Genomic DNA, 27,953 nt, shown 5'->3' on the forward strand with positions numbered 1-27,953 from the left:
GGACATGACGCATGTGTTGTGCAGTGGGTAGCTGGGTGTCGTCCGCAGTCTCCTTTGCTGTAGTTGGATGAATCAGTCGACGTTGACAGTCAATGGGATATGACGGTGCTTTTGTAGTAGACCGCTAACTTTAGCTAGACCGTTAGCTGGCTGTCAGGTCTTTAGGAGTGCGTTAGCCGAAAGAGAGAATTTCCAGTGCCAAGGCATTTTTGAACAAAGTTGTACAATTCGTCAGCCTTAATATCTTTATAAGATGACGCTGATGATGTTTTCGGCTAAAGGAAGCCAATTTAACTTAAGCTAGATGGCTAGCTACCGTGTCATCAACTTGTGAATGTTATAACTTAGTCACTGTGCGGGCCATAATAACCTTATTCATTGGAGAGTGTAGCTAACTAGCCGTTGTATTAGCCGGGTAGCATTACAGCGTGAAGTGAGAATCGAAACGAAGTTAAAGTAGTGCTAGTGAAGCTAGCTAGTTTTAACTCGTAGAATGAAAAAGACACAGCCTGACACATTGGATTTTGTTCCTCAAAAAGACATCGTATACAACAAACTTCTGCCGTACGCGGACAGGCTAGACGCTGAATCCAATGATATTTTGAGTAAGATAAAAGGAAACTTGGGCCGAGCTGTTCAGCTTCGAGAGATATGGCCCGGTGTCCTGTTTTGGACGAGGAAACTTTCCACGTAAGTAACACTAATCTCTAATGTCCTAATGTAATAGTTGTTGCTCACTTGGTAATGTTTGCAACATTGAGCCTATTGAGAAGTAACGCAAACAACAGATATTTTAACACTGTAACTCGTAAGGTGTAAAATGCGGTGTGTTTATTATATAATACGACGAAGTGTTTTGTAGGAACTGTGCGCACACTGATCAGTCAAACCGAAAACTTTGATTTGCTTTGCGTGTTTTACGAAACACGGTCGTTGCCTCACGGCCTGCTGTGCTTAATTACTTATAAAACGCTACACAGCTTTGAATGCCCGGTAGCTACATTCTGTCGGGCATCTGATTAGGGACGCTACAGGTTTCATAATCAGGCCAGTGTCAAATACGCAACCTGACCCAGACAGAGCGGCACAGTAGTGGGTCATTTTAATTGCTGTTCTGCAGCTGACATTTTTATTTTGAAGCAGCGAGTCAGATGACGGCTCACCAGATATCGCAAAATTTTAATTTTATGGTTTCCTGTCAAGCTGCTTCAAAGGCGGCCCTTGTGCATAACCACCTTTTGATATGCATTATAATAGTTTCAGATCATGTTTCAGCGGTCCACGTGGCTTTCTGTTGAATGTTTGTGCCAAGCTCTTCAGGTGTATGGTCTTGCTTAACTCAGTGCATAAACATGACATTTAACATTTAACCCCCTGATTTCATCAGCAAAAACACATTGTCAGTATGGATAGTTGATTACATTATGCTGTTTCATGTTGTTGTACGTGGTTGCGGGGCTGCTTTAATCCGTTTCAGTCCCAAAAGCTGGCTCATTGCACTGTTCAGGAGTGACTCACTGCCGGATCAGGCAAACGGAAAGTTGACTGTTAGGCTGACCCAGATTCTGTTTACCAGTATTTTTGCACTTAAAGATTGATTAAAAAAAAAAAAACACCTTTTCATTTTAAATTGTTTACAAGCTTTATTCAAGTGTAGTATTTATTTTAAATATGACTTTTCTTAAATTATATTGATTACCAAGTTCATTACATTCCTGTGTCTTATACATGTAAACACTTTTGACCTCTTATTATCTGTCCTGAAACTGAAGTAATTTTCCCACATTCTCTTCTCCTTAAGGTACATGAGACTGTATGGGCGCAAATTCAGCAAAGAGGACCATGTGCTGTTTATCAAGTTGCTCTACGAGCTAGTGATGATACCCAAACTGGAGATCAGCATGATGCAGGGCCTTGCTCGGCTTCTTATTAACCTCCTCAAGTAAGAGTGGTTCCTGTCTGGTTTACTCAACAACTTGTACAGATGTGTTTTTGGTTTCTTCAAGAGTGAAGTTACATTTAAACATGCCGCATACTCACCAGTGATGATTTGTCTGGTGAAGACTGCATGATCAGGTAGCTTTTGCGTGTTTCTCAATTTCTATACATATGTCATCTTCATCTTAACAGGAAACGAGAACTCCTGTCAAGGGAGGACCTTGAGTTGCCATGGAGACCGCTGTATGAGCTATACGACAGGATTCTTTTCTCAAAGACGGAGCATCTCGGCCTCAACTGGTTTCCCAAGTATGCTTGTGGTTTTAAGTGAAGCCTGCAAATGTTGTTATTAAAAAATAAATAAATAAAAACAAATGAAAACTGTGCTTAAACTTAGAAATGAGGTATACTTTTTGGTTTAGCTGTTGAGTCAGATTTCACAAATTAGGTGGGATCTTTTTTTAAAAGCAGCAGAAAATGTGCTTTAGGCAACATTTATTTCACGGTTAGTCTGAACTGCACATATGATAGTCAAATTGCACTGAACAGCTCCTCCACCTCTACATTGTTTTAAAATATGTGATGCAATCATCTTTATTAATCCTTCTTTGTAACTTTTCCAAAAAAGCAACTATTTCCTATTCACCACCTCTTTAACACAGCACTTGACCAGCTGTGTGGAGATTGGAGGAAGTCTGATTCCCTCCAACTCTTCTGCTATTTGTTAGTCAACTATTTGTTGCAGTTTTTGTGTGCGCAGCCCCATGCAACGCTGTCTCAGAGAAAGAATGTCCTGAAATGTGCCTTATCATATTTATTGTTTTAAAATGACTCATTTCTCATCTTTCTCTAAGTTGGCCAACTCTTCACTCTGCCTGCCAGTGCCATTGTCAAATGTTATCAGGAAGGATGTCTAAAAAAAAAAAGAAAAGGAAAAAAGCTTGCTCCGAGACATCATGATCTGGCCATTAGAAGTCAAATCTTTACTTTACATTTCATAACTTCAGTAGACTGTTTTCCTGGTGTTCACATCCATTTATTTATTTTTCTCAATTCAAATTAAAAGGGATCCCTTGTGTTAGTTGCTGTTTAATTCAAATTATGGCCTGGTTATTTTCAAACAGACTCGGTTTGTTATACCTCAGGTGACAAACTTGTCACGTTTTATGCCACGTAATGTGGCATAAAACGTTTTTACCAGGAACTATAGCCGCTATGATTTTTACAGTTTAGCATGTCTTCAGAATAGTTTTGTAGAGATTTTACAATGTTGGTCTGTCCTGTGCAAGACGTTCCCTGTCAAGTTCTTAGCAAGCAGTGCGAGGTGCTCTTTTAGGGTGCTATGGGAACATTGCTACTTTGCTAGCAAAATGCTTTCATATTGAGCCAATGCAAGCAAGCTGCTTTGGTTGGTCAGCTAATCCTTGTCCAGCCCATATTAATGCACACAAAAAGATAATATGTTGTATAAGTTGCTGCACAAGTAATAGGCACTATCTTGTGTGCTGAATGGTTTTTTTTTTATGCCTTTGTCTCCTTTTACATTCAGTTATCTACGGCCTCGTTCATCCTCTAAACACGTAATGATAAAATTGGTTCAGAGGTGGTAAGGATAAACATTTCTCTTTGTGTTTTTTGTTTTGTTTTGTTTTTTTTGTTTTTACTTTGAATTCATCCTTTGAGACACCATGTTGCATGTGAAAGTAAAAACTGGACACCCCATATGCAGCTTGTGAGAGAAGGGGAAAAAAAAATCAGGAGTTAATCAATGTTAACATTTCACCCATATTGGAGACTGTCGCACTGCAGCTAACAAATTTTTGTATCATTCTCCTATTCCCGATAGCAACCATTAGCTCATATTAATAGATGATTATTTTATTTAACACATTTTCTTAAATGCTTCTAATCTTTCATGTTATGTTATGACGGCATCAGATTTTGATGACCATATTAAGATGTAGTACAGTTTACAGTATTTATGACACATTGTGAAGCATTCATTATGTTTTATGCTTGACTTTAGTTTCATTAACTCATAAGCTGTCTAGCTTTTTGTTGTTTTTCTTGTTACACATCCCCACTCTAACCTGCTTTGAAGTCCTTGGTTTACTGAGCAGCATTTTCAAGAGTCAAGATGTTTAGGAGCCCAAGTTATAATTTTTGTATTTATTTATTTTTTTTTAACTATAAACATTTTTTTCTAGTATTTGTAGGTTATATAGAGTGGTCCTTACCACAGAGTGCGCTCACTCACATTTTTCTGCTGTTGGATTTGCATATTTTGGGGTTTTTAGCTGGTGTCTTGTGGGCTTACAGTGTAAACAGTAGATCAGTAGGTTGCAGTTTGGCTTGCACAGCATCACCCATAATGCGGCTATCGATTAAGAATTAAATCTGTCGGCTACAGCTATGTAAAGACTCGAGTGATGCAAAGACGGATAACAAGCTGTTGAGTGGTATTTTTCAACCAGGCATGGTTTGACTTTGCATGTCAGTAGATAGATGGGATTGTAGAAAGGAGCCTAAGAACTCTGGTTATATCATTCCCTGTCATTCAGTCTTTATGTGAAGATAATCAAGTCAGGAGTTTTTAATTATTTTTTTAAACTAGTGGAAAATTTGTAAACGACGCTAATGTATCATATTTGTAACTCTGTTATGTAAGAGTTATGGTGGTGTCAGTTAGAAACAGATTAACATGTACATCTTTATTTTGGCTTGAACCCAGTTAGTAAGCTCAGACAGTACAGGTAACATTTACTCTGCTTGTATTATCACTATACACCAACCTGTAAACTTTCCTTTTTCACAGCACGTTAGTCAGATGTGTCAAGAAGTTTCTGTGTGCATGCAATTAAACTGAGATTGCACTGATGTGAAAGCTGATTAACTGTAACCAACATCAGTCTTTTACTGACAGCCTAATAAAAAAAACTTTTCACTCCTTTTTTTCATTACAGCTCTGTGGAAAGCGTGTTGAAAACACTTGTGAAAAGCTGCAGACCGTAAGTACGCCTTAATATATCAATTCATGAATGTCCTCATTTTACCTTGTCTTTGGATTTAGGAGTTTAATAGCACTGCAGATGTTTGGTTTAATAACTGCGTGTCAGTCAGAGAATCTCTTGTTTATATGCATATTGCGTTTCTTAACCCTTTGTTTAAAAGTTGGGCAAAGAAGCTCTATGTTGTGTCATTTTATTATTGCAAAGCTTCAGGTTCACCAAAGTAGTACACTTGCAGGTATCTTAGGTGAGCACTAGGATTCGTCCTTAAGTTTGCACTTAGGTAGATAATCCTATTATCTTATCTAATTCTGTCTTGTGTGAGAGTTTCCTCTTAGTGTGAGAAGCGAGAATGATTTGTGGTTCGCTGCTGAGACGCTGTGGATCAGCACTGAGGGAGAGGGAAGGACACTTGGTTTTGTTTTATTTATTGATTTTTCCCCAGGATCACCAGTGAATACAAAATCACAGAGATGGCTAGGTGACCTGAAATAACCTGCAGAGTTTAAATAAACGCAAAACAGACCATGAAAATCCTCTTGGGTCTTTGACCCCTGTGGAACCGTAGGATTTATCCCAATAGCTAAAAATGTGCCAGGTGTATGACTTGTAATCTCCCATCTGTGGGACATTGTGCTCTAACACTGGAATTTCAGTAGCTGCTGCTTGTGGGTATTTGAGTCACTTGTCTGTAATGTGAGCACAAACATGGCAGAGATGATCTCAACGAATAGATACTCAAATGAAGATAATGGGTTCACAGTTGAATGCTTTTGCTCTGAAGCCATATAAGTCTTATACTGTACTCTAATGGTATTGTGAATAGAATAATGAGGAAATTTAAAAATTTATATTGATTTATTTTTCACATGTAAGCATATTGCTCTCATGTAAAGAAAAAAAAATATTGAATGCAGGATTTTTTTTTTCCCTGGCAGGATTTTTACAACGTGATATTATCTGTTTTAATGAAGAAAATTACTTTGTGTGCTTCTACAAATGGCAGTATTACTACAAAAAAAACCCAGAAAACAAAACAAAGTAAGACGAGAGTTTGCCTGGATTTCCCAAATTACCAATTCGGCCCCTGTACTCTTAAATTTGATTTCCTGATCGATAATCCAGAGAATATGTTGACCATTTCAGGCGGAACTTGTGATAAATGGTCACCCTTACATGCAAAAATGACTCCTTAAAGTTGCTTTAATGTGCATTGTCAGTATCAAATCGTATGACTTGACCACACCTCTGAATGTTTAATTCTCTTCTCCGCTGTTCCCAAGAGTAGCCTGTGTATCTGTGTTTGTGTGTTTATCATCAATCTGCTCCTGTCCTGTCTGGATTTGTATTAGCAAAAATGAATGAAAGGCAAATGTCTGAACCTTACTACAGATTAGAATTCTTTTCTTACATTACAACGTAATAAAATGTATTCAGCAATTAGAATTAAGAAATCGTATTCAGCATCAGGCAAACTGTTATTTATAATGTTGATAATTTCATAATAGATACATCTTAATTCACTTAAGTAGAATCAGCAGTGTTGAAGGTTATTATTAGTCTAGTCTTAAGTAATTCTGACCCAGGCCTTGTTTCATTGCTGGTTTTAAGTACTCCTTAGAAGTTGTCAGTCTCCAGACCTGATGTACATGTTCAGGTGCGTGAGCAAGTGATTTCTAAGAAGGTTGTCCATCTTTGAACCGCACTTTAAGCTCCTTTGAAGGTTGAGATGTTTCATCTGTTCATGTACAGTGACTGGCCATTTTATTAGGTACAACTGTGACCGGCCGAAAACTGAAAATGTAAAAGTTTGTTGGTTCTAGTTGAACTTGTTGTGTTTTTGAATTACATATTAAACATTTCTCCAATAAAGTGGATGGTAGTGTATTTTTATGAGCAATCATGTGAATGTTGGTGGTATTGTCACCATGTGTATATAATTTAAAAAAAAGCAAGACTCTGATTTTGTTTCTCTCTCTACCTTCATGCAGGTACTTTTCAGAGGCGGCTACTCAGGAGATGCTGGATGAGTGGAGACCACTCCTTTGTCCCTTTGATGTCACCATGCAACGAGCAATCAGCTACTTTGAGCTGTTTCTACCAACAACTCTGCCTCCAGAACTGCATCACAGGGGCTTCAAGTATGAAACCTCTTTTCTTCTCTTACATGTACACTGCTATTCAAAGTTTGATGCGACATCAAAGAGAAAGTAATCAAAAATGAGCGATGATATTTAACAGTATGTCTACACAGGCCTACACAGTCATGTGTTCCAGTGGCAGATTGTGTTACGTAATTCAAGTTTATTAAAAAACTTCACCAGTTACGTTGGCAGTCCTTGTGTTGATAAAGAAAGATTTGCACTCTTCTTTCAACTTTGGCTGCTTGACTTTATGAAGAATCAGCCTTTGTATGTGAGGGGGGGGGGGGGGAGCGCTTCTTCTGAATAAAGAAGAGATGAATGGAAAGACAGAGTCAGCCTTCTGCAAAAGTAGAGGGTCCCGATACAGATGTCATGACTGCCACTCAGAACTGGCAGGCATAATAGAATAAGTGACTGTGATATGCAAGGGGCGTATCCCATAGTGAGACATAGAAACAAGTGCTATAAAAGAGAACAGAGGCACAGTTTTTTTTCTATTCTAACCAGCTGCAGTGAGACATATGTCGACTCTTTTTTAATACTCTGTATTTTTAAAAATGCTTGTTTAAAAAGGATTTTTTTTCAGTTCATTACTATATTAGCTATGTCCTGTCCTTGCACATTATCATCATTATTATTATTATTGTTATTATAAATGATAAATCTCATTGAGATTTAGAACTTTTTTTAAGCAGATGTGTACAAAAACAAACATTAATACAATAAAAGCGCACTTTATAGATACAAATTAAGAAAAACATGTAAAAGACTAGTTTCAGTTAGACAAACCTTTAAAATGTTTCATTGAAATCAGAATCCAGTTTAATTAAAGAAGTGTAAAGATTTTTCTCCTGCAGTAACCATTACTGACTATTATCCTGACTTTTAACAATGTTTAAGAGTGCTGAGGAGATGCCATCTGTCCATCTAAAGCGTGCTGCACTTCTACCAGGGCAATAAAATATCCTTGAACATACTATTAATGTTTTAATTTATATTAGGAAACCTCATTCATGCACAGCATAAGTTTGGGCAGCCTGAAGCAAGATAATAACACTAATGAGCTTTACTAAAGCTTTAGCTTTAGCAAAGAAGTAAAACTTTGTTTTTGCACAAAACCATCAAGATGTCAACCTTCTGTTTCATGGGTACTGAGTAGCTTTTATTGCATTATTGCCCCTTATACACAGCATTAAACGCTGTGTGGTTCGGCAGTATTCTTTAGTACCCTTTTACTTGTAAAGCCTTGTTTTGTCTTAATTAAAACAGTGGACTCCTTTAAATGAAGAAATGTTAGTTAACATAAACTATGTAAGTCAAAAGAAGACCTGGAAAACTCTGAGGATTAAATTGCTCATCTGCTAATCAGAGAGACAAAGTAGGACTGCAAATAGATCAGCGGGAATTGACTGTAATATTGTAACTAGTGGTGGGAGTGATCTCCTGGGGTTTGTGTGACAGCCACAGATAAAAGGATGATGATCCACATGTTTAATTTGGCAAAGATTTTACACCAGACACCCTTCCTGGTGCAACCCTCATCATTTATCCAGGCTTGGGAGCACTAGGAGTACTCCAGCACTAGGAGTACACAGATTTGTGGTGTTGGGTTTCCTAAAAGGAAAAACGTATTCCACTTAAGTTAGTTCCCTCTGAATGCAGATGTCAGTTGGTTAAGAGCTGAAAAACTGTCTGATACAACAGGGACAATGATCTAAAGAAGACCTAAAAATCCACCAGGAACTCTTGTCAGAGCCACATGTTAAAGCTTTTGGCCCTCACAGCCTCTTGACTTAAAAATATTTGAAATGGTGGGGAAGATCTTGAACTTGCTGTGTGCTTAAACTCTGACATCTTCAAAGAGGAGTAGTTACTAAGTGCAAACTTGTGGGTACTTCTAACTGCTACAATATTTTCGTACCAGTGCATTGAGAAAGGGTTAATTTATTCTGTCTTTGCCATGGGGGTTATGTTACTTTTTCTGTTTCCAACATTTGTGAATTGACATAAATGTATATTTTTAAACCTGTAATCAAATTTAATTTGAACTGCTGTGCAGTAGATTGACCCAAACATGGAAATGAGTTTTAAATTATTAATGCTCACCAAATTCTTTGCAGGAAATTTATAAATAATTCAATATTATAGAGTTAGAAGATAAAACACTACCCTACATTGTTTTCTGCTTATAGTAAGGGATTCACATCATGTTTAACCAGTCCTCCTCTCCCTCTGCCTGAAGCATACTTTCATTGGTCAGTTAAATGTCACACGTGTGTTATGAACTAGAGATGGCACGATACCACTTTTTTATGTCCGATACCGATACCGATATCATAAATTTGGATATCTGCCGATACCGATATTAATCCGATATAGTGTGTTTTTTAATCAATAAAACTGTTTTTTTTTTAATATCTTGCTGCATTTTGTATAAGTTCATATTCAAGTTTAAATAAACAACAACACTAAAGCTATTCTGTTATACCTGTATGTAAAAAATACACTGCACCCAAAATATTTCATAGTTCAGCAATACTGATCAATCTAATAAACTTAAACCTGCACCATCCTTCCTATTCTGGTATTTTAAAGAGTACTTAGCAGAAATATTAAGCAACCTAACTAATAGGGTTGCAAACTCCCAGCAAAAAAAAAAAAAAAAGGGAACCACCCCCACCCTCCACCTCATGATGCTTAATCGACGTAATCAACTTTAATTTGATGCAGTGTGAAAAAAATGCACAGAAATAAATTATTTTTCAAGAATAATTAAATATATTCAACATCTTTCTTCTACAGAATTGCAGACTGCACAGATGGTACTTTCCCAAAGGAAAAAGTACTATAGCTTACTAGGGTATATTAGACTTAACAGTTACTATATACAGTAATGGACTTCTATACATTTTACATCAGATTAAAACTTTGGGTGTAAGATTCAGATAATTATTTATTAAAAGCTAGACATTTTAAATGAGAATAAGAAAGATAAGTATGTCTTTGTGCCCCCTTTTCCCTGTTAATGCCCTATCGGCCCCCCTGGCTAAACTTTGCTAGATCCGCCCCTGCACAGTTACCAGCCGTCACCTACGTAGAAAAGGATCCTGGTCTAGAAAGTAATATTAAATAAATTCTAACAACAGCTTATCAAGGTTAAACGTGCTGCTGTTGTTCAGCCGCTGGTTTCCTCTTTCTGATGAGAAGTGGGCCAAAAACAAAGAAGAGAGACGGACTCGCGACAGAAAAGCCGATCAGCTGATCATTAAGCAGTTTCACGATTGAAGTAGCAGCAAGAGAGGGAGAGAGAAGAGGCTCCATATATCGGTTGTTAAGCTTAACGTAGGTACGCTTTACAAACATTCAGAGATGAACTTACACACTTGCTTTACTTCTCTCTGGGATAACTTCCTCGGAGATGAAATGCTGGATTGCTAGCGAGGCTACAAATAAACACAGCCGCTCTATCACGTGAGCACTGCTCACTGCTTCGACGTGCTACGGTTACAAGCCGAGTTACGTCGTGTCGCAAGTTTTGTGAGGTGCTTTTTTGATATTTAATGGATCGGATTACATTTTTGAATTTCTCGCCGATATCCGATCCAGTAATTTAGGTCAGTATCGGACCGATACCGATACTTAATATCGGATCGGTCCATCTCTATTATGAACTTGAAAGATTTATTTCCTGATTTTGCTTTTCTGACAGGTTGTGGTTCGACGAGTTGGTCAACTTATGGGTATCTGTGCAAAATCTTCCGAGCTGGGAAGTTGTAAGTGCATGAATGTATAATATTTTTTTTCATATGTACAACATTTTTTTTAACCTTTCTTATTTAACATGTCATCATACATCTTTGCAGCATCTGGTTAATCTCTTTGCCCGCTTGGCCAATGACAACATTGGCTACATTGACTGGGACCCTTATATTCCTAAGGTTTGTTGCTCCTTCCCACTGCACATTACACAACTTAGCACTTGCTTGTTTTTGAGGATTTTGGCACATGCTCCTATGTTCTCTGGGTTTGTATGTCATGTCTATTGCTGGTTATCAAGCAAACAAACTATCAGGTTTCTTTGTTGAGCTTGCTTTCCTTCTTGCATCATGTTTGCGTATTTCCCCCAAGTGGTACCAGTATCTGTCACAGATAAACATTCAAAAAACTTGTCAATATCCAGGTAAACACACAAACAATATCCCTACTAATTTTGTTTGTCACATTGCAGATTTTCACAAGAATTTTGAGGAGCTTGAATCTTCCTGTTGGGACCAGTCAGATGATTGTACCACGATACGTCACCAATGCCTACGACATCAGCCATGTGGTGCTTTGGGTGTCAGCCCTCCTGGTTAGCTCGTAGACCATAAATCATATTATGTTACAATATACCATATAATTTCAGATATACTGCATTTACTGTACAGTTTGCAATTAGGCGTATGTGATATTCTCAGTGATATCCACTGTACCAATTTCAGGGAGGACCCAGCAAGCAAGCTCAAGCTCAGCTCAGTGGCCTTTTCAACAGTATTACATCCTTCTTTCACCCGTCAAATCATGGCCGGTGGTTGGTGAGTCATTTCTTTGTACTTTTGGATGACTGGAACTAAACAAACCATAAATGTAGACTAGCTTATTATATAAATGGCTCAAACTAGCTTGTAAATGGAGAATATAAAAATATATAATATATATAAATAAACTACTGCTACAGTTAAAAACCTTTTAGTAATGAAATATTAAGAGTTGTGCACTCAAATTGAGAAACTCTCCTTTGTTAGAACTTAGTTCAGCTAGTTTAGTATAAATAGCAACAAAAAATAACCCCACAACATTTTGCTCGGCTCAGATTGGTACATGCAAATACACAACACCATGTTTTTATAACTGAAACCTTGCTACTACAAACTACCTGGTGGCACACATGGACCACTAAATACAGAAATCTGTCCCAGTAAACAACCTAAGCTTGCAGAACTTTTGTGTTTACATTCTGCCACACACTAACTTAAATTACTAGTTCAATTTAGAGTCTGCAAACTCCATACTTTTTGTATTATTTTACCATTGATGGTAATGCAGGATAAGAAAAAATCCACATTTTCAGTACAGACAGTCTGAAAGTGTGTTGAACTGTTGATGGTTTAAAAAAAATGAAGAAATTCTTTAACTTTTTGTCTTAATATGTGAGTTAAAGCTGTTATATAACCATGAGACTATCATAAATAACTAAATCAAAGAAATCTTGAGTCATGTTGTTTTGATTTCCTTCAGTGAGTGTAATTACATCACTCATCCAGCTTGGTCCAACTATAATTCCAGCGTCAAATTAACAGGGACAGGGGGAATAGTTGCATATCTTTTTCCAGGAAGCCTCCTGAATCTTTTTATGGATTATGTCAGACTCTGGTTCAGAAATAACAGCAGGACACGTGAATGAGATAGCTGTGATACTATTAAAGGTCACTGGCACCCGGGCCACATGCCTTTCTGTTTTGAGGATCCTGTCTTTAATCACGGCAGGTAGCAACATGTCCTGGTACACAAACCTTTGTTTTGATTAGGGCATGAGTATGTGTATTTAAGGGTGCTGATTGCATAGATGTGAGATGTTGTTTTATTACACGTAAACATTGTTTTGCAATCAACTAAAAAAAGAGTTGCAGCATTAATCAGCTGACGATCTGGTGGGATGCGAAACCGAGAGTTGAAAAGTTTGACCACCACATGACTGTACTTTGTTGTTGTTGTTGTTTTTGTGAAATTTCACTTACACTCTTCTGATTTTTATGGACCTGAGCTCATGTACAAACATATAAAAATGTTTTGGTATTATATTGTATATAACATATAAGATGGAAAAATCAGAATGGCAGCATTGCTGTGAGCCAAAAAGCTATCATGATCTCTAAATTCTCAGCTGGTATGTTCATGATGTCATCTTCTAACAGCACCTTCTACCTTTCAATTTGTCCAGAGTACATGGAAGCCCCCCCCCAGTGTCATCTCTTTGTCATGCATCTGTCTTTCTCCCCCTCTGTTCGCATGCACAGATGAAGCTCATGAAACTGCTCCAACGTCTCCCAGCCAGCGTGGTTCGGCGGCTTCACCGAGAGCGCTACAAAAAGCCCACATGGCTTACACCAATACCAGACAGTCACAAGCTGACAGAGGAGGATATCACAGACTTTGTGGAGAGTATGATGCAGCCAGTTCTGCTGGCCATGTTCAGCAAGACGGGCAGTCTCGATGCAGCCCAGGCCCTGCAGAACTTAGCGTTAATGAGGCCCGAGTTGGTCATCCCCCCTGTGCTAGAGAAGTAAGTTTGTACTGAAGTAGAGAATCCAAAACAAACATTTGGCCCTGATTGTGCTTCAGAGTAATCGATTAAAAAAATAGGCTAAATTTTGTGATGAAAACAAAAGACTGATTGTTCTCTCACTTTGCCACAGAACATACCCTGCTTTAGAGACTCTAACAGAGCCCCACCAGCTGACTGCTACTCTGAGCTGCATGATTGGTGTGGCGCGGAGCCTAGTGTCAGGTGGGCAGCGCTTTCCTGAGGGGCCCACTCACATGCTACCCCTGCTCATGAGGGCTCTGCCTGGCGTCGACCCAAATGACTTCAGCAAGTGCATGGTGGGCACCACTGATGTTCATCTCTATGTTATTGCTGAACTTCCTAAAACTGACACAAACTTCATTTGTGTTCCTACAGATCACATTCCAGTTTATTGCTACGTTTGTGACTCTTGTGCCTTTGGTGGACTGTTCGTCCACCCTGCATGAACGAACGGACTTGACAGAGGTGAATTTCTGTTTTGTTTTTTTCCCTCCATCTTTCTGTATTTAAATCAAAAGTGTTATATTATCCTTACGTATGACTTCTGTTCCTTTTTTTTTTTTTTTTTTTGGCACCTTTAAGGTGGAGAGAGAGTTGTGCTCAGCCTCAGCTGAATTTGAAGACTTTGTGCTTCAGTTCATGGACCGGTATGTGCAGCATTAATGCAAAACTGTCTACATTAAAGGAGAGCAACTGTTCAGCAGCAGTACAATTCTCCGTCGTTGGGTCATAGTTCCCATTCGGTATTCTTGTAGTCAAAATTTAGTTTCATATCATGGCAGAGGAAATTAAAATGAGTGTGGTAACAAATTAGATAAATGATTTTCCTCTTTTCTTAACAAATAACTAGATATACTTGCCCTTTATAACTGATTTATCTATATACACCAGGAGTATTTTCTATATTCAGTATGTATTTAAACATTTTTTCTTCTTTTTTTCTCATTTTCCCCTGCATAGATGCTTCGCCCTGATAGACAGCAGCACTCTGGAACAGACTCGAGAGGAAACAGAAACGGAGAAAATGACTCATCTGGAGAGCCTGGTAGAGCTCGGACTGTCTTCAACCTTTAGCACCATCCTCACACAGTGCTCCCTGGACATCTTCAAGGTTAAGACTCAGGCTTGTCTTTTCATGCTCTTACTTGTACATAAACAGTACTATAGAAAAGTCTAATATTGAACAAAATGCTTTCTAAATAATGACATGTGAGTCTGAGATGTCTGAGAGCATGTTTTGGGTCATTGTCAAGTTGGATAATGGATTTTGGGGCATTGTTTGGTGAATAAGAATTCAATCATTTATAGTGAATTGAGGTTTGTGCTTACCTCAACTGCAAGAAGGCAACAAGTCTTTGTTTTAAAAAGCATATTTATATTTTTAATTGAAGTTTCCTCTGATTTAAAACTATAAGTGATCAAATGTCTGAAAGAAAGATGTCCCTAGATGTCCTATTAAAGTTGATGCATTATACTCAGCCCATCCTATAATGGTTTCAAATTAAATACCTTCTCTGATTTGAGTTCACAGGCATCCTTTGTTTTTGTTTTTCTTAGTTTGTAATTGAGCTTTTATTGTGAAACATTTGCAAGCTTACCATGTACAACAACATCTGGATGGGATTAAAGGATGACATGGTGAAGAGGATCTGAATGAATGAATTAAACAGCCTTATTTTGTCAGTTTGGCCCACCTAAATGTACCTGGCATGTTATTTGGAAATATCTTAAATTATATAACAAAATATAGCAATGCAAGATTGTCTTGCTTTAAACAACCAATACATTTTTATCCAGGGGCTTGTTTTTTTGCTCTTTAGAAGGTAAGCTGAGGGCCAGCTGTCATATGTTATTGTTAACTACACCCTAGACATCATCTGAGAGGTGGCTGATATCTGGCTTATTAACCGATTCTTGCTAATAAACAATGACAGTGACTGATGTTAGTGGGCAATAGCAAATCTTTGAAGCTTTGCTCAGGGCTGAATCTTCAAAGACGGTTTAATTATGGCTTTAAGTTTCGTTACTTTCATTTTCCTCAAAGGTGAGGGGACGAAAAAAAAATCATCATTCAGCTAATGGAGGCATTGTTGTTTAGAACATTGATATCTGCCCCAGAAATTCACTATTGGTGCATCTCTGCTTCTAATTGACTGTTTTGGTTTCTTTTATTATTAATGAAAATATGTTGCGTGTCTTTATAGTATTTATACATATGAACACATTTGTCACTTTGTTTTAATAGGTGGCTCTAGAAAAGGTGTTCAACTTTGCAACCACGAACATCTTTGAGACTCGTGTAGCCGGCAGAATGGTTGCTGACATGTGTAGAGCTGCAGCTAAGGTAAATATCATCCACTCAAACTCCTTGTGGAGCTCCTTAATTTATTTGTTTCATTTTCATTCTGCTTCTGTTTTCAGTGTCACCCTGCAGAGTCACTCAAGGTGTTTGTACCACACTGCTGCAATGCAATAAATCAAATTGCCGTCAGTAAGTAATGCTCACACAGGAATTGCCATACATAGTTGATATTTCCAAATACCTGAATCTGGTTTTCCCTCCCTGAATTGATATTATTTACCTGACGCACCTATTTTTGAACAGATGAGGAAGTGTTGAATGAGGAGGAGCTTGACAAGGAATTTTTGTGGAATCTCCAGCTGCTCTCTGAGGTGAGTTCACGTCTTTATAATTCCAGTTAACTTCTCTGTTTGGCAACTCCTTACTTAAATAATTCTGTGCCTTAATATTTATTTTACCTTGTTGCTATTTGCACCTGCAGGTGTCTCGTGTGGATGGCGATAAGATCCTGCCTTATCGCTCTGAGCTGGTTCAGATTTTGCAGTTGACACTCCACCTCAAGTGTAAACAGGGCTACACTCTGGCTTGCAACCTGCTGCACCACATCCTTCGCTCAACAGCCCTCATCTACCCCACAGAGTACTGCAGTGTGCCAGGAGGTTTCCATCAACCAACTGGTGACTACCTACCCATTAAGGTACAAATACCAAATATGCTTTATATATAATACACATTAGTCTTTTTGTCAAGTGCATTTACTCTCAGAAACTGGCTTCAAAGACTACTACTATACTCAACTGGTGAGTCAAGGTCAAAATCAGGCACTAGCAATTAGAGACATTTGTCCTTTAACCAGATAAGTCTTAGTGAAGCAATGACCTGGTTTGATTAATTGTCTACTACTTTGTTTAGTCCTTTGATCCCATTAAGTCTCTTCCTCGGTAGAGGCATGGGTAGTAGATCGTCTGGGTGGATTAGTGTCTTGGACCATAGAGGAAATAAGATGACTCTTATGTGGTTACCAAGTTAAGAGCAGTTGTCAAGTGAAATGTGCTGTGTGCATCTGTTTTAACCGGTAATAAAGAAATCACATACTGATACTTTTTTAACTATTAGTAGTGAACATCCAAGAAATAAAAGAAGATTTAATGTGTGTAAAATGCGTAAAATCTTCAATCATTAACGTTTTTTTTTTTCTTGAAAAATTAAATTTTTTTGTCTTTAGACCAAAGTTGCTTTTGCAAATAGCAGCTTAAGTTGTTGTATCTACACGTGGCCCAAACCAAAATAGAAAATATCAAATTCCTGTGATTTATCTTTCTTAATATAATGATGGTAGTGTATGTATGTATATATGTCTCTATGTACTTTATATCCTCCTTTACAGGTGTGCCAATCTCAAATGACCATCATCACATATAGAGCAAATATTAAATTCGATATTTTGATTTTTCATGTTCATCATTCCCCTGCTGATGCATGTTAACCCTGCGTAACTTAAATGTCATCAACATTTGTATCTGCAGCAGAATTTTCTTGATAAAGCACTGCAGGGCTGTAGGGCGGGTTTTTGTTAGATTAAATAATAACTTGTTTGATGTTAATGTCATGCAGGACTGGGGTCGACCTGGGGACTTGTGGAATTTGGAAATCCAGTGGCATGTACCTAGTGTTGAGGAGATCTCGTTAGCGTTTTATTTACTGGACCTTATTCTTCAGCCTGAACTTCAACGCCTTAAGAGATTTGCAGAAGGCGAACAGGACATGAGCAGGTAAGGAACTGCTCTGCTGCCAGAGGTCACTAGCTGTAAACTGCATTTTTCTTTATTTTGGTGGATTCTGTTTGTGATAGATTTGTGTTTGTTATTTTGTACTTTCAGAGATGATGTCCTACAGAGCCTCACCATTGTTCAGCACTGTCTCCTAGGAGCCGGGGGTCTGATGCCTCCACTGAAAGGAGAGCCTATCCCTGAGCTGTAATTGCTTTGATATGATCAAGAAAACCAGATAAACACATGAGTGATAGTCAATAAAATACAGGGGATACAGGGATCAGACAAATCCTCACTTTATATCTGCTTAATTTTAAATGTTAAACAGTTCTGTTTTTTGTTTTTGTTTTTTTTTCTCCCAGGGTTCATAGCATGGTGAATCTAGATGAGACCACCCTCTATACAGGAATGGAGTATGGTGTGTTAATCTCTTCTTAAGACCTATCGGAAGAAGTTTTTTTTTTTCTCACATTAGATATAAATTATAGGGTTTGTTGAAATATAAACTTGCACTGTATTATTATCTCCACCCACAGATGAGTCCAGAGAGAACTACAGAGATGCTATCTGTAGTGTGATGAGACAGCTGCTACGTACGTTTTCACCCACTTATACCCCCTCGTAGGCTTGTGATCCCTCTTTATTCTACAGCTACATCCATAACGTCACTGTTCCACCATCTGACTTCTGTTTTGTCTTCCTGCAGAATATATCCTGGAGCACTCAGAGGATGACACCAAGTCTCTTTTCTCCATCATCAAGGTGGGCAGCCAGTAAAGTAACAGCCAAAATAGAAAATACTTGCATTATATCTGTTTGGTAAGCCACAGTGGAGCATGTCTGAGTTGTTAGGTGTGGGATAATGTGTGGGCATCGGCTATCATGGTTCCTGTCTCGCCAAACACAAATCAGTATTTTTGTCTGTGACGTTTTAGATTATCAGCGACCTTTTACACTTCAAAGGTTCTCACAAGCACGAGTTTGACTCCCGCTGGAAGAGTTTCAATCTTGTGAAGAAATCAATGGAGAACAGAGTGAGACTTTTTTTTTTTTTACTGCTCTTGTATATTTGTACTGCTGTTATCCTGGAAGATGTCATTTAAAAAAAAAAAAGAAGCACATTTTCAAAAGTTACAGAAGATGCACTAGTGACCGTAGTGACCTCACCTTTGTATTTACAGCTTCATGGCAGAAAGCAGCACATCAGAGCTCTTTTAATAGACAGGGTCATGCTTCAGCATGAAGTAAGTCATTTATAGAGTAACGGCCTTGTAGGTTAGCTTTGGCGTTTTTGCATTTCTTGACTTTGATTTTGTCCTTATCAGCTGCGAAAGCTGACGGTGGAAGGATGTCAGTACAGGAGCATTCACCAGGAACTGATGAGAGATCTGTTGAGGCTTTCCACAAGCACCTACAGTCAAGTGAGTTCTGCACGGCACCCTCCAGGAAAAGCATAGTTTACATCTTGTTAATACATTGCCAGTGTGATTTACTAGCTTACTGAGATTTGAGTAGTGTTTTTTGAATGATTAATAATTGAGACTTGCTGCCTTCCAGGTACGCAGCAAAGCTCAGAATGTGTTGTTCACTGCACTGGGAACCTACAATTTCTGCTGCAGAGACCTCATCCCCCATGTCCTCCAGTTTCTCAACCCAGACAACAGCGCTGTTACTCAGCAGCAATTCAAAGTATGGCAGTCAGCTTTGCACCACAGAAATTCTTAAACAGTTATTTATATTTGTAGATTTATTTTAATACTATATCTGTATCTCTCCAGGGTGCCTTGTACTGTCTTCTGGGGAATCACAGCGGCGTGTGCCTGGCCAATCTGCATGACTGGGAGTGTATTGCTCTGACGTGGCCTGCCATCGTACAGTCTGGCCTCAGCTCAGCCATGTCTCTGGAGAAGCCCTCTATTGTGCGGCTCTTTGACGATCTTGCAGACAAAATCCATCGGCAGTATGAGACCATCGGCATTGACTTCTCTGTGAGTTGAGCGTTAAGAATCCTTTCAAAAGTGAATCATGAAATGAGGCATTTGCCTTCCTATAAGTGGTAAAAGCACAATAGCTCAAAAGTTCCCATCTTGAACACAGATCAGATCTTTAACAAAAACGTATTATATTTATGTTTGAAAAAAATGCAAAAGGTTAGAGTTATATGATTAATATAGGCTTAAAGTGCTGACTCTTAGCTTTTAGTTGGGGAACTGACCAAACCATTGAGGAATTCCATCCATTTTTTAAACACATTTTTATATTTTCAGAGCTCAAACTTAATTGGACAAATTAACATACTGATGACATTTTTACATTTTGTCAAGAATCTTCGTGGGCAGTGACTTCCTGATATGTGATACAAGGGCGCCACTAAAAAAATAGGCTCTTCTTCCTTTTTATGCTTTTTTCCAGGCCTTTCAATTCATTTTCAGTTCAGCATGTGAAATGCACTTCACTTTCACTGAGATCAGGTGACTGACTCGAATGTTGCAGAACATGCCACGTCTTTACCTTCAAAAGTCCTCAGTTGCTTTTGCAGCATGCTTTGGATCTATTTGCACTGTAAGGCACTGTCCAATCAACTTTGCTGCATTTGGCTGAATCTAAGCACAATGTATATATCTCAGTCTGTTTCTGTCTTTTTTCACATAATTATTAATTGGAAGTTATACATATCGTACCCTTCCCACGATGAGCTATTCCAAGTCTTCTCAATACGGTCTTGTTATTATAGTTCCGGTTGAGCTTAGGTTTCTCTTTTCAAAGAATGCTGTTCCAGAGCTGGTCTAGCCTTTTTAAGCTGTTTCTAATCTATCTAATCTGCCCTTTGTGTTCTTGAGACTGATTGCTCTATGTGAGAAGAAAGAGCCTTTCAATTTGCTCTAATGAAGTCTGGGTTCTTGGACTGTATATCCTGACAGGAATTTCCTTTATCATGGGAATAATCCGGCAGACATCAAAAACAAGTCTTTTTACGCCGCCAAGTGTACTGGTTCCCACTTATATATCTGGTGGATTTGTTTTGTATTTAATGTAGCATGGTGCACTTGAATTTGGCTGTACGTTTTGGGTTCACAGCAACAATTGTCCAATGCAGATGCCAATCTTAGCCTCAGAACTTTTCATAAAACTTTTAGCTGAATTGTTCAATCCCATGTAATTCCTCAACAGTTACTGCCAAGGCTTTGTTCAACCCCATCGGAAGCTGCACTTTAAGCCCTTTTTAATGACACAGTAACTTTAACATGGTTTGGTAGTCGAAGGAATTAGAAATTTTAATTTAACAAACAGTAAAAGACACTGAAGGTTTCATGATGAGGTCTAATTGAACTAGATCATCAGGTCTCCAAAAGTTGATTCTGTTCATCTGGACGTAGCGTTTTGTGGGAGAATCGTTTTGTCACTCATCCAAGATCAGATCAGAAGGCAAAAACAAAGGCACAACTCTGAAATAAACACACATGTTGAATTTGTCCATGCATTGGAGGAGTTTTGAACTACACTGACCTTACAAAGGTCTCACTTAAACTTAAAAACTTGTCTGTTAAAACAATTGTGATAATATTTAATTAATTACTTACTGTCTGCCATCATTATGAGGCTGACTCCAACACAGTCATTATGCATACCAAGACAAGAGCTTTTATCTGCTGTTAGTCTGAGTTTACGGATTACTCCCTCCTTATGGGGAATAATCCGTAAGCGTGTCCTTTACACGTTCAGACAAAATATTTTTTACTATAAATTGCGTTTTATCCTTTTCCATACTGTTAGATCCCCGGTGAGTGCTGTGATGTGGCCAAACAGATTATGACTACTGGGAATCCTTTACCTAAGGAACATGTTCCCTCTGAGGAAGAAGTAGCACAAGGTCTAAAGAGACAGGAGCTCAAGAACTCTGAGTCTGTCGGGTAAGTTTTACATCAACAAAAAGATGAAGATGACCATACCAACATCCTTGCAGTTGAACACTTGAGCAGCAACATCAACTTCTGAACACTGGTGTAACCGTTCTATTAAAATGCTGTTTTAATCTGCATTCACCCTTACTGTAAGCATCATAGGTTCGACAACAAAATGCATGTAAATAATTACATTCTACATTTTTGTAGGAAATACAAGCAGCTCATTGGCGATCTTCTGGACTCTCTCAGCAACGGGAACTTGTGGGTTTTTTTTAATGCACATGCCATATATTTGTGCTAATGTTTACTTATGACTGCCTCTCACTGTAGTTTTGTTTCTCATTCCAGACCTTGGAAGTTTGAACACATTGCAATAGGCTTCCTTTCTTTGCTACTGAGGGATGACCACCAACTCCCTCCAGCTGCTGTTTTGTTCTTTGTGAAAAGCCTCAACCATGAATCTCTCTATGTCCGTAAGGTGCGGCATATACAATGAATGAGACGCGTAGGAACAGAGCTGTGATTTCTTTTCTTTTCCCAGCATTATATGGATGTAGTACAGCCATTGCTGTAAGGAGTTTGCTTGAAGTGTCACATTTTGTCCTTTAGGTGGCGATATCAGCTGTGGCTGGCATCATGAAACAAATAAAGAGATCGCATAAGAAAGTCCCTGTGAGCCCCTTGGAGCTCTGTAAGCATATGTTTTTGTTTATCCCCCACTACTGTTTTTGTGTATTCTTACTGTTTCTAAAGGTCATCTCAAAATCTGGATTTTATCTTTGATAGGTGGCTTGAAAGAGCTTAGTGGCACTGTAGCAGGGGATCGCGCAGACAACCAGTGGCTTCAGTATAACAGCAGTACCCTTCCACGCACACAGAAGGACTGGGATCAGTGTGTGTTTGTGGAGAAAACCCACTGGGGATACTACTGCTGGCCAAGGTTATGATTTTATAATACCTGCATTTCTTTGTGTTTTCCTTATGTGACTTTTTAGCTTTCATTCATTCATTTCTTTTGCTTATCTGCTGCTTAGCAAGAGATTCTCTTCCACACTTCTTCTTTTCTAACTTTGTAATTGTTCTCCAGAAACCTGATGATGTATGCGCCACAGGAGGAGCAGCCCACGCAAAACCTGGCCAGAGAGGAAATGACAGAGGTGCATACAAACAAGCCTGGGAAAAATATAACACACAGAGGTGTGAAATCATGGTAACTGCAAGTGCAAAACTTTTATTTTCCGCTCTTCTTGACAGTGGGAGCAGATCATCTTTGACCATTTCTCAGACCCAGTGTTCATTAACCAGTTCATCGAGTTTCTCTCACTTGAAGACCGTAAGGGCAAAGACAAGTTCAGCCCACGCAGATTCTGCTTGTTTAAGGTGAGGTAGTAGATTCAAAACCAAGAAAAAAAACAAAGAACAGCTGAAGTGAATAAATGCAACTAATTTGCCTTCTGTTTTTCGCCTAGGGATTGTTCCGTAATTTTTCCGATGACTTTTTGCCTCTGTTTCGGCCACATATGGAACGTCTAGTGGCAGACTCCCACGAGAGCAAGCAGCGTTGTGTTGCGGAGATCATCTCTGGACTGATCAGAGGCAGCAAGCACTGGAGCTTCTCAAAGGTACAGCTCCAAAACAAGTACAGTGACTAAGATGATCCTCATCATTCAGGTCTACAGACTTTCTGTATTTATCAAGCTATAACTTTGGAGAAATCCACATGTGGAGATTTTTTTTTTATTGGCATTAAACTATGTGTGGAGGCCATTTAAGTGATCGCACCACCACCACTCTTACTGTGGTTGTTTAGGTTAGTTATCATGTGTTAACATTGTCCTTGGACATTCCCTTTCTTCAACAGGTCGAGAGCCTTTGGGAGCTGTTGTGCCCATTGCTCCGCACTGCCCTGTCAAACATCACAATAGAAACGTATGCAGACTGGGGTACATGCATCGCTACAGCCTGTGTAAGCCTTGTGCTCATTATTTTCTATCCTTCCACCTTCGTCAGTCATCGTACCATCCAAGTAACTGTTGTTTCTCACGCTGACAGGAGAGCAGAGATCCACGCAAGCTTCACTGGTTGTTTGAGATGCTAATGGAGTCCCCAGTCAATGGAGAGGGAGGCTCTTTTGTCGATGCCTGGTGAGTAAAAAGTTACATCTTTGAGGAGATGCTGATGCCGTTGTTGGTGGGACTTAACAATCTGACACTTGTAATGGTTTTTCTTTCCAGTCGTCTATACGTGCTCCAGGGTGGTCTAGCTCAGCAGGAGTGGAGGGTACCTGAGCTACTCCACAGGTTGCTGCAATACCTGGAGCCCAAGCTCACCCAGGTTTACAAGAATGTACGCGAGCGCATTGGCAGGTGAGGCGCTTTTCGCACCCAGATTAAGCTTAAATGTATTATCAGGTTATTATAACTTCGTTTGTATATCGTTTTTCTTTCATCCTCCCTCTCTACTCTTCTATCCTTCCAGCGTGCTCACGTATATCTTCATGATTGATGTCAGCTTGCCATACACTCAGCCCACCACCTCCCCACGCATCTCGGACTTCACAGAGAGAATTCTGTTGCGGCTGAAACCTTTAAATGAGGGCGATGAGGAAATCCAGAACCACGTGATTGAGGAGAATGAGGTGGGAGTGCAGGATGAGAGGACTCAAGCAATCAAGTTACTCAAAACAGGTGGGTGGTTGATCTGTTGTCACTAACCAAATCAGTTTCTTTGCGAGACACACCCGACTGTGGCATTTATGAAATGATTCGTCCTGTGAATTTCTGCAGTGCTAAAGTGGCTGATTGCGAGTGCTGGTCGCTCCTTCTCCACTGCTGTCTCAGAACAACTGCAGCTGCTTCCCCTGCTCTTCAAGGTGAAATACTCACATTCAATCTTAGCTTAGCTACCTTCGTCACTACTACCTTCAAGTTTTCTTTTTTGTTGTGTTGTATACACTATAACATTTAACCCGTTGCTGTCCTGTTTCAGATTGCGCCGGTTGAAAATGATGACAGTTATGATGAATTGAAGAGGGATGCAAAGACCTGCCTGTCTCTGATGTCTCAGGGACTCCTCTACACAGAGCAAATCCCCATGGTCCTCAGTGTCCTACAGGAGGTAGGTCACCTGGCCGATGTGGCTGTCGCTCAGCTTTTTACCTGCATCACATAACACTGGGGTTTTCACTGATTATCACTGATCATAAAAGAAAGGTTCAGTGGGAAAGACAAAAGAATCAAAGGCATCTGATTATACTTAAATTTCTTTATGACATTATGTAATCCTGTATCTGTCCATGCCTGGTATACTGTATTCATCATTGTTCCAATAAAAGGATTGCAAAGACAAACATGCTTATTGTGTACACCTGAAGTATGTTGCTGATGTGAGGCTGGCTCTGTTGCTGTGTGTTACAGATTGCTGGCAGCAGCTCCTGGCACGCTCGCTACACGGTGCTCACATACCTCCAGATAATGGTTTTTTACAACCTGTTCACATTCATGAGTGACCAGAAGGCAGTGAATGATGTGCGGGCGCTGGTGATAAAGCTGCTGGAGGACGAGCAGCTTGAGGTAACTCGAAATGTAGAGACGAATGCAGAAACATGTACCTGGAGTGGCATGAGCAGGAGCTGGAACCTAGCTTGAAGATAAAGAAACATGTGACTCTCGGATTATGTAACACTCGCCAAGCAACTGGCCACTATGTGCTTGTTTATGCTAGCAGGCACTCGCACTGTCTTTCAGCTTCACTGTAGTGATTCAGCGCGCTCCTCGTGGCTCTCTACTCTCTTCCCCCTTCCAGTCCTCTAGCTGTTGCCATGGAAACCACAGGCTGCAGTAATCTGTTGCTATGGAGATAACGTTTCGGATTGAAGGAGAGTGAAAGGGAGAAGGATGGAGTGGAGACAAAGAAGAAGTGGGGGATGGAATTTTTGTTTGGCCACTTAAAGTCCCCTGAGCCTAATTTATCAGCCTTAGTGATGCAATACGTTTGTCTTGTTGTATTTAAAGATGCCTGTCCACTGAAAAACACCGGTCTAAGATTTGCACAGTATCCATTTCTTGCTGAGAACTCCATTGAGAATAGAGCTAAAATAACGTGCTACGAAGCATTTGGCTCCCATTATAGAAAAGCACTGAGTCCCCAGCTGGCTGTTTAAGTCCAGGTAGCCGGTGTATTTCCTAATGGGCCACCCTGCTTCTGACCCCGATACTGCAGCTATGGCATGCCTGGTACCGCACAGTAGATATCGAGGTGCCAGAGCTCATGTGTCAGTATATAAATGTACTTATGCTGTGCCACTTGCGGCATCGTTTTGGGTGGAAATATGAATTTGAACCAGTGTTGTTTGAATATGAAATTCTTAAAAAGCGTTCATTCTTTGATGGAGTCACATGCCTCTGGGAGCACCAGTAATGATTAACACACAGGGGTCCATGCATTATCATAATTGGATGATGAGTCTTAAGCCTTTTAAATGCATCAGTTGGTGGCCAGTTACCAGATGCAATCCTAACCCATTACCTATGAGCAAACGTCAGCTTTTTAATCTGTTACCTCAGTTGGATTGTTTTGTGTCTTGTAATTGGTATTACTTCCATCTCATTTTCGGCCTTTGTTTTCTAGGTAAGAGAAATGGCCGCCACTACACTCAGTGGCTTCCTTCAGTGCAATTTCCTGTCCATGGATGCCCCAATGCAGGCACATTTTGAGGCTCTATGCAAGACTCGCTTGCCTAAGAAGAGGAAGAGAGATCTTGGCTCTATAGTGGACACCATCCCATCGGCTGGTAAGGAACTTGCCAAGAGTTACCTACAAACCAAAGATTGTGTGTTTTTTCAGTGTCATTTGAATGGAATCTCTACTCTTGTACGTTTGCAGACCTGGTGCGCCGCCATGCTGGTGTTCTCGGGTTGAGCGCTTGCATTCTTTCTAGCCCATATGACGTCCCCACCTGGATGCCCCAGCTGCTGATGGACCTGAGTGCTCACCTCAATGACACACAACCCATTGAAGTATGTGTGGTCATCGATTAATCGCCATGTATTATGGCATATCCAAAAGCTAACCATCACTTCTGTGGCGTCTCCTTTTAGATGACTGTAAAGAAAACTCTGTCAAACTTCCGACGGACGCACCACGACAACTGGCAGCAGCATAAGCAGCAGTTCACAGATGACCAGCTGCTCGTCCTCACTGACCTGCTGGTCTCTCCCTGTTATTATGCCTAAAACCTGGTAAAGAATTATTTTACACTGTTGCCAAGTCATTACTGTTCCTGACTGTATTGTCTTCATTTTAACTAACTTTTTACATTTAATCTTTTTTTGTGTTTCATTGGAAACAGTTCGGAACAGCTCCAGTCTGTGCAGACATCAGCCTACATTGGGGAGAGGACCTGAGTGATTGACTGAGATAATACACAACATCCCAGCAGCGTCAGATGAAGAGTGGCACTCAGAAGGATTAAAATGTTGTGTATTTATGTATTTAGCTCATTTGCATTTCTACTATACTTAATATTTAAGGATCCATCATAGCAGGGATGAATGGCCTGCAGTTTGTAACATTACTGTACAGATTTTTTGTTTTCTTTTTCTTTTGTGGTTTGCGTGCATGTCCACGTGTGTGTGTGTGTGTGTGTGTGAAGGTTGATGGATGCTTGAAGACATCAGCCGGTGTCCCACACATTTCTCAGGATTATATCCCAAGTATCAGCTCTGAGCCAACACATTGTCCAGTGTAGGACATACTCTATCTTCCAGCAGTGAAGTGTTTGGTGCAAGCCAGAGAGAACTGAACAATGGTCTCTTTAGTTTAGACTTACAACTTGCAACACACAATGTTTGTGTGGTTGTTTGATCTATATATGGTTATATGCATCATGTATGTGTATATCATGGTATAGCAAATATGCACAAACATTTATTTATTTACTTTTTTTTTTTTGAGAAGTGCTAAGTTTTCATTATTGTATTTTTTCTTTTCATAGAGAGTATATCTGAAATTAAGTAGATGGCTGAGCTGTGGGCAGCGGAGCCCGTTGTCAACTACTCCTGCAAAGATAGGGAGAGCACAAACTCCCCGCTGCTGTGCTGTGTGATTCGATTGCTGTGCGGATTCGAGCACAGTGAGATCACTGTTTCATGTGTCTCTGTGCACGAAAAAGAAAAACTGCCTGTCTATAATTATAACCCTTTCCTTTTTATCACAGGTACTATTTACTTTTTAACAAAAAGTAATGACTTTGGTTTGCAGTATGGTTTCCCCTGATGACTTAAAATCAGTCTAAGCATCGAAGCATTTAGTACCTCACTAGCTAGTGTAGTGCCAAAACTGCAGTGTTTTCTTTCCCTTCTTTTTTTTTTCTTCCTTTTTTCTTCTTCTTCTTTTTTTTAGATATACTGTTTGCTTAATTAAAGACAATAAAATGAAAAAATGTTTTTATCAAAAATCTGCATATGAGCGTTTTCTTTTTGTCACATTTTTATCGGGATATTATATCAGATACTGAACCAAAAAAAAAAAAAATCAA

At 39.4% G+C, this 27,953-nt stretch overlaps 1 protein-coding gene across 1 annotated transcript; it reads left to right on the plus strand.

The window, feature by feature from the left end:
* Window positions 1-87: 87 nt before the first annotated feature.
* On the plus strand, window positions 88-27,866 carry psme4a (proteasome activator subunit 4a). Its single transcript, XM_063492273.1, has 47 exons — window positions 88-690; window positions 1,802-1,942; window positions 2,131-2,247; window positions 4,902-4,946; window positions 6,938-7,087; window positions 10,800-10,863; window positions 10,954-11,028; window positions 11,319-11,441; window positions 11,572-11,664; window positions 13,147-13,412; window positions 13,546-13,732; window positions 13,812-13,901; window positions 14,019-14,083; window positions 14,397-14,547; window positions 15,682-15,780; window positions 15,858-15,927; window positions 16,042-16,109; window positions 16,220-16,435; window positions 17,353-17,510; window positions 17,619-17,714; window positions 17,873-17,928; window positions 18,047-18,103; window positions 18,217-18,272; window positions 18,446-18,544; window positions 18,692-18,754; window positions 18,836-18,931; window positions 19,068-19,199; window positions 19,289-19,498; window positions 21,285-21,421; window positions 21,623-21,676; window positions 21,764-21,893; window positions 22,025-22,106; window positions 22,202-22,355; window positions 22,503-22,572; window positions 22,670-22,795; window positions 22,885-23,037; window positions 23,277-23,381; window positions 23,468-23,559; window positions 23,650-23,781; window positions 23,894-24,102; window positions 24,202-24,287; window positions 24,404-24,532; window positions 24,832-24,987; window positions 26,045-26,207; window positions 26,300-26,433; window positions 26,515-26,655; window positions 26,766-27,866. Exons 1-46 carry the CDS (start codon window positions 494-496, stop codon window positions 26,647-26,649), a joined length of 5,487 nt encoding a protein of 1,828 aa, XP_063348343.1. The 5' UTR covers window positions 88-493; the 3' UTR covers window positions 26,650-26,655; window positions 26,766-27,866.
* Window positions 27,867-27,953: the final 87 nt, after the last annotated feature.

The sequence above is a fragment of the Pelmatolapia mariae genome, linkage group LG13 (assembly GCF_036321145.2).
Source record: "Pelmatolapia mariae isolate MD_Pm_ZW linkage group LG13, Pm_UMD_F_2, whole genome shotgun sequence".
In the NCBI taxonomy this organism is placed as follows: Eukaryota; Metazoa; Chordata; class Actinopteri; order Cichliformes; family Cichlidae; genus Pelmatolapia; species Pelmatolapia mariae.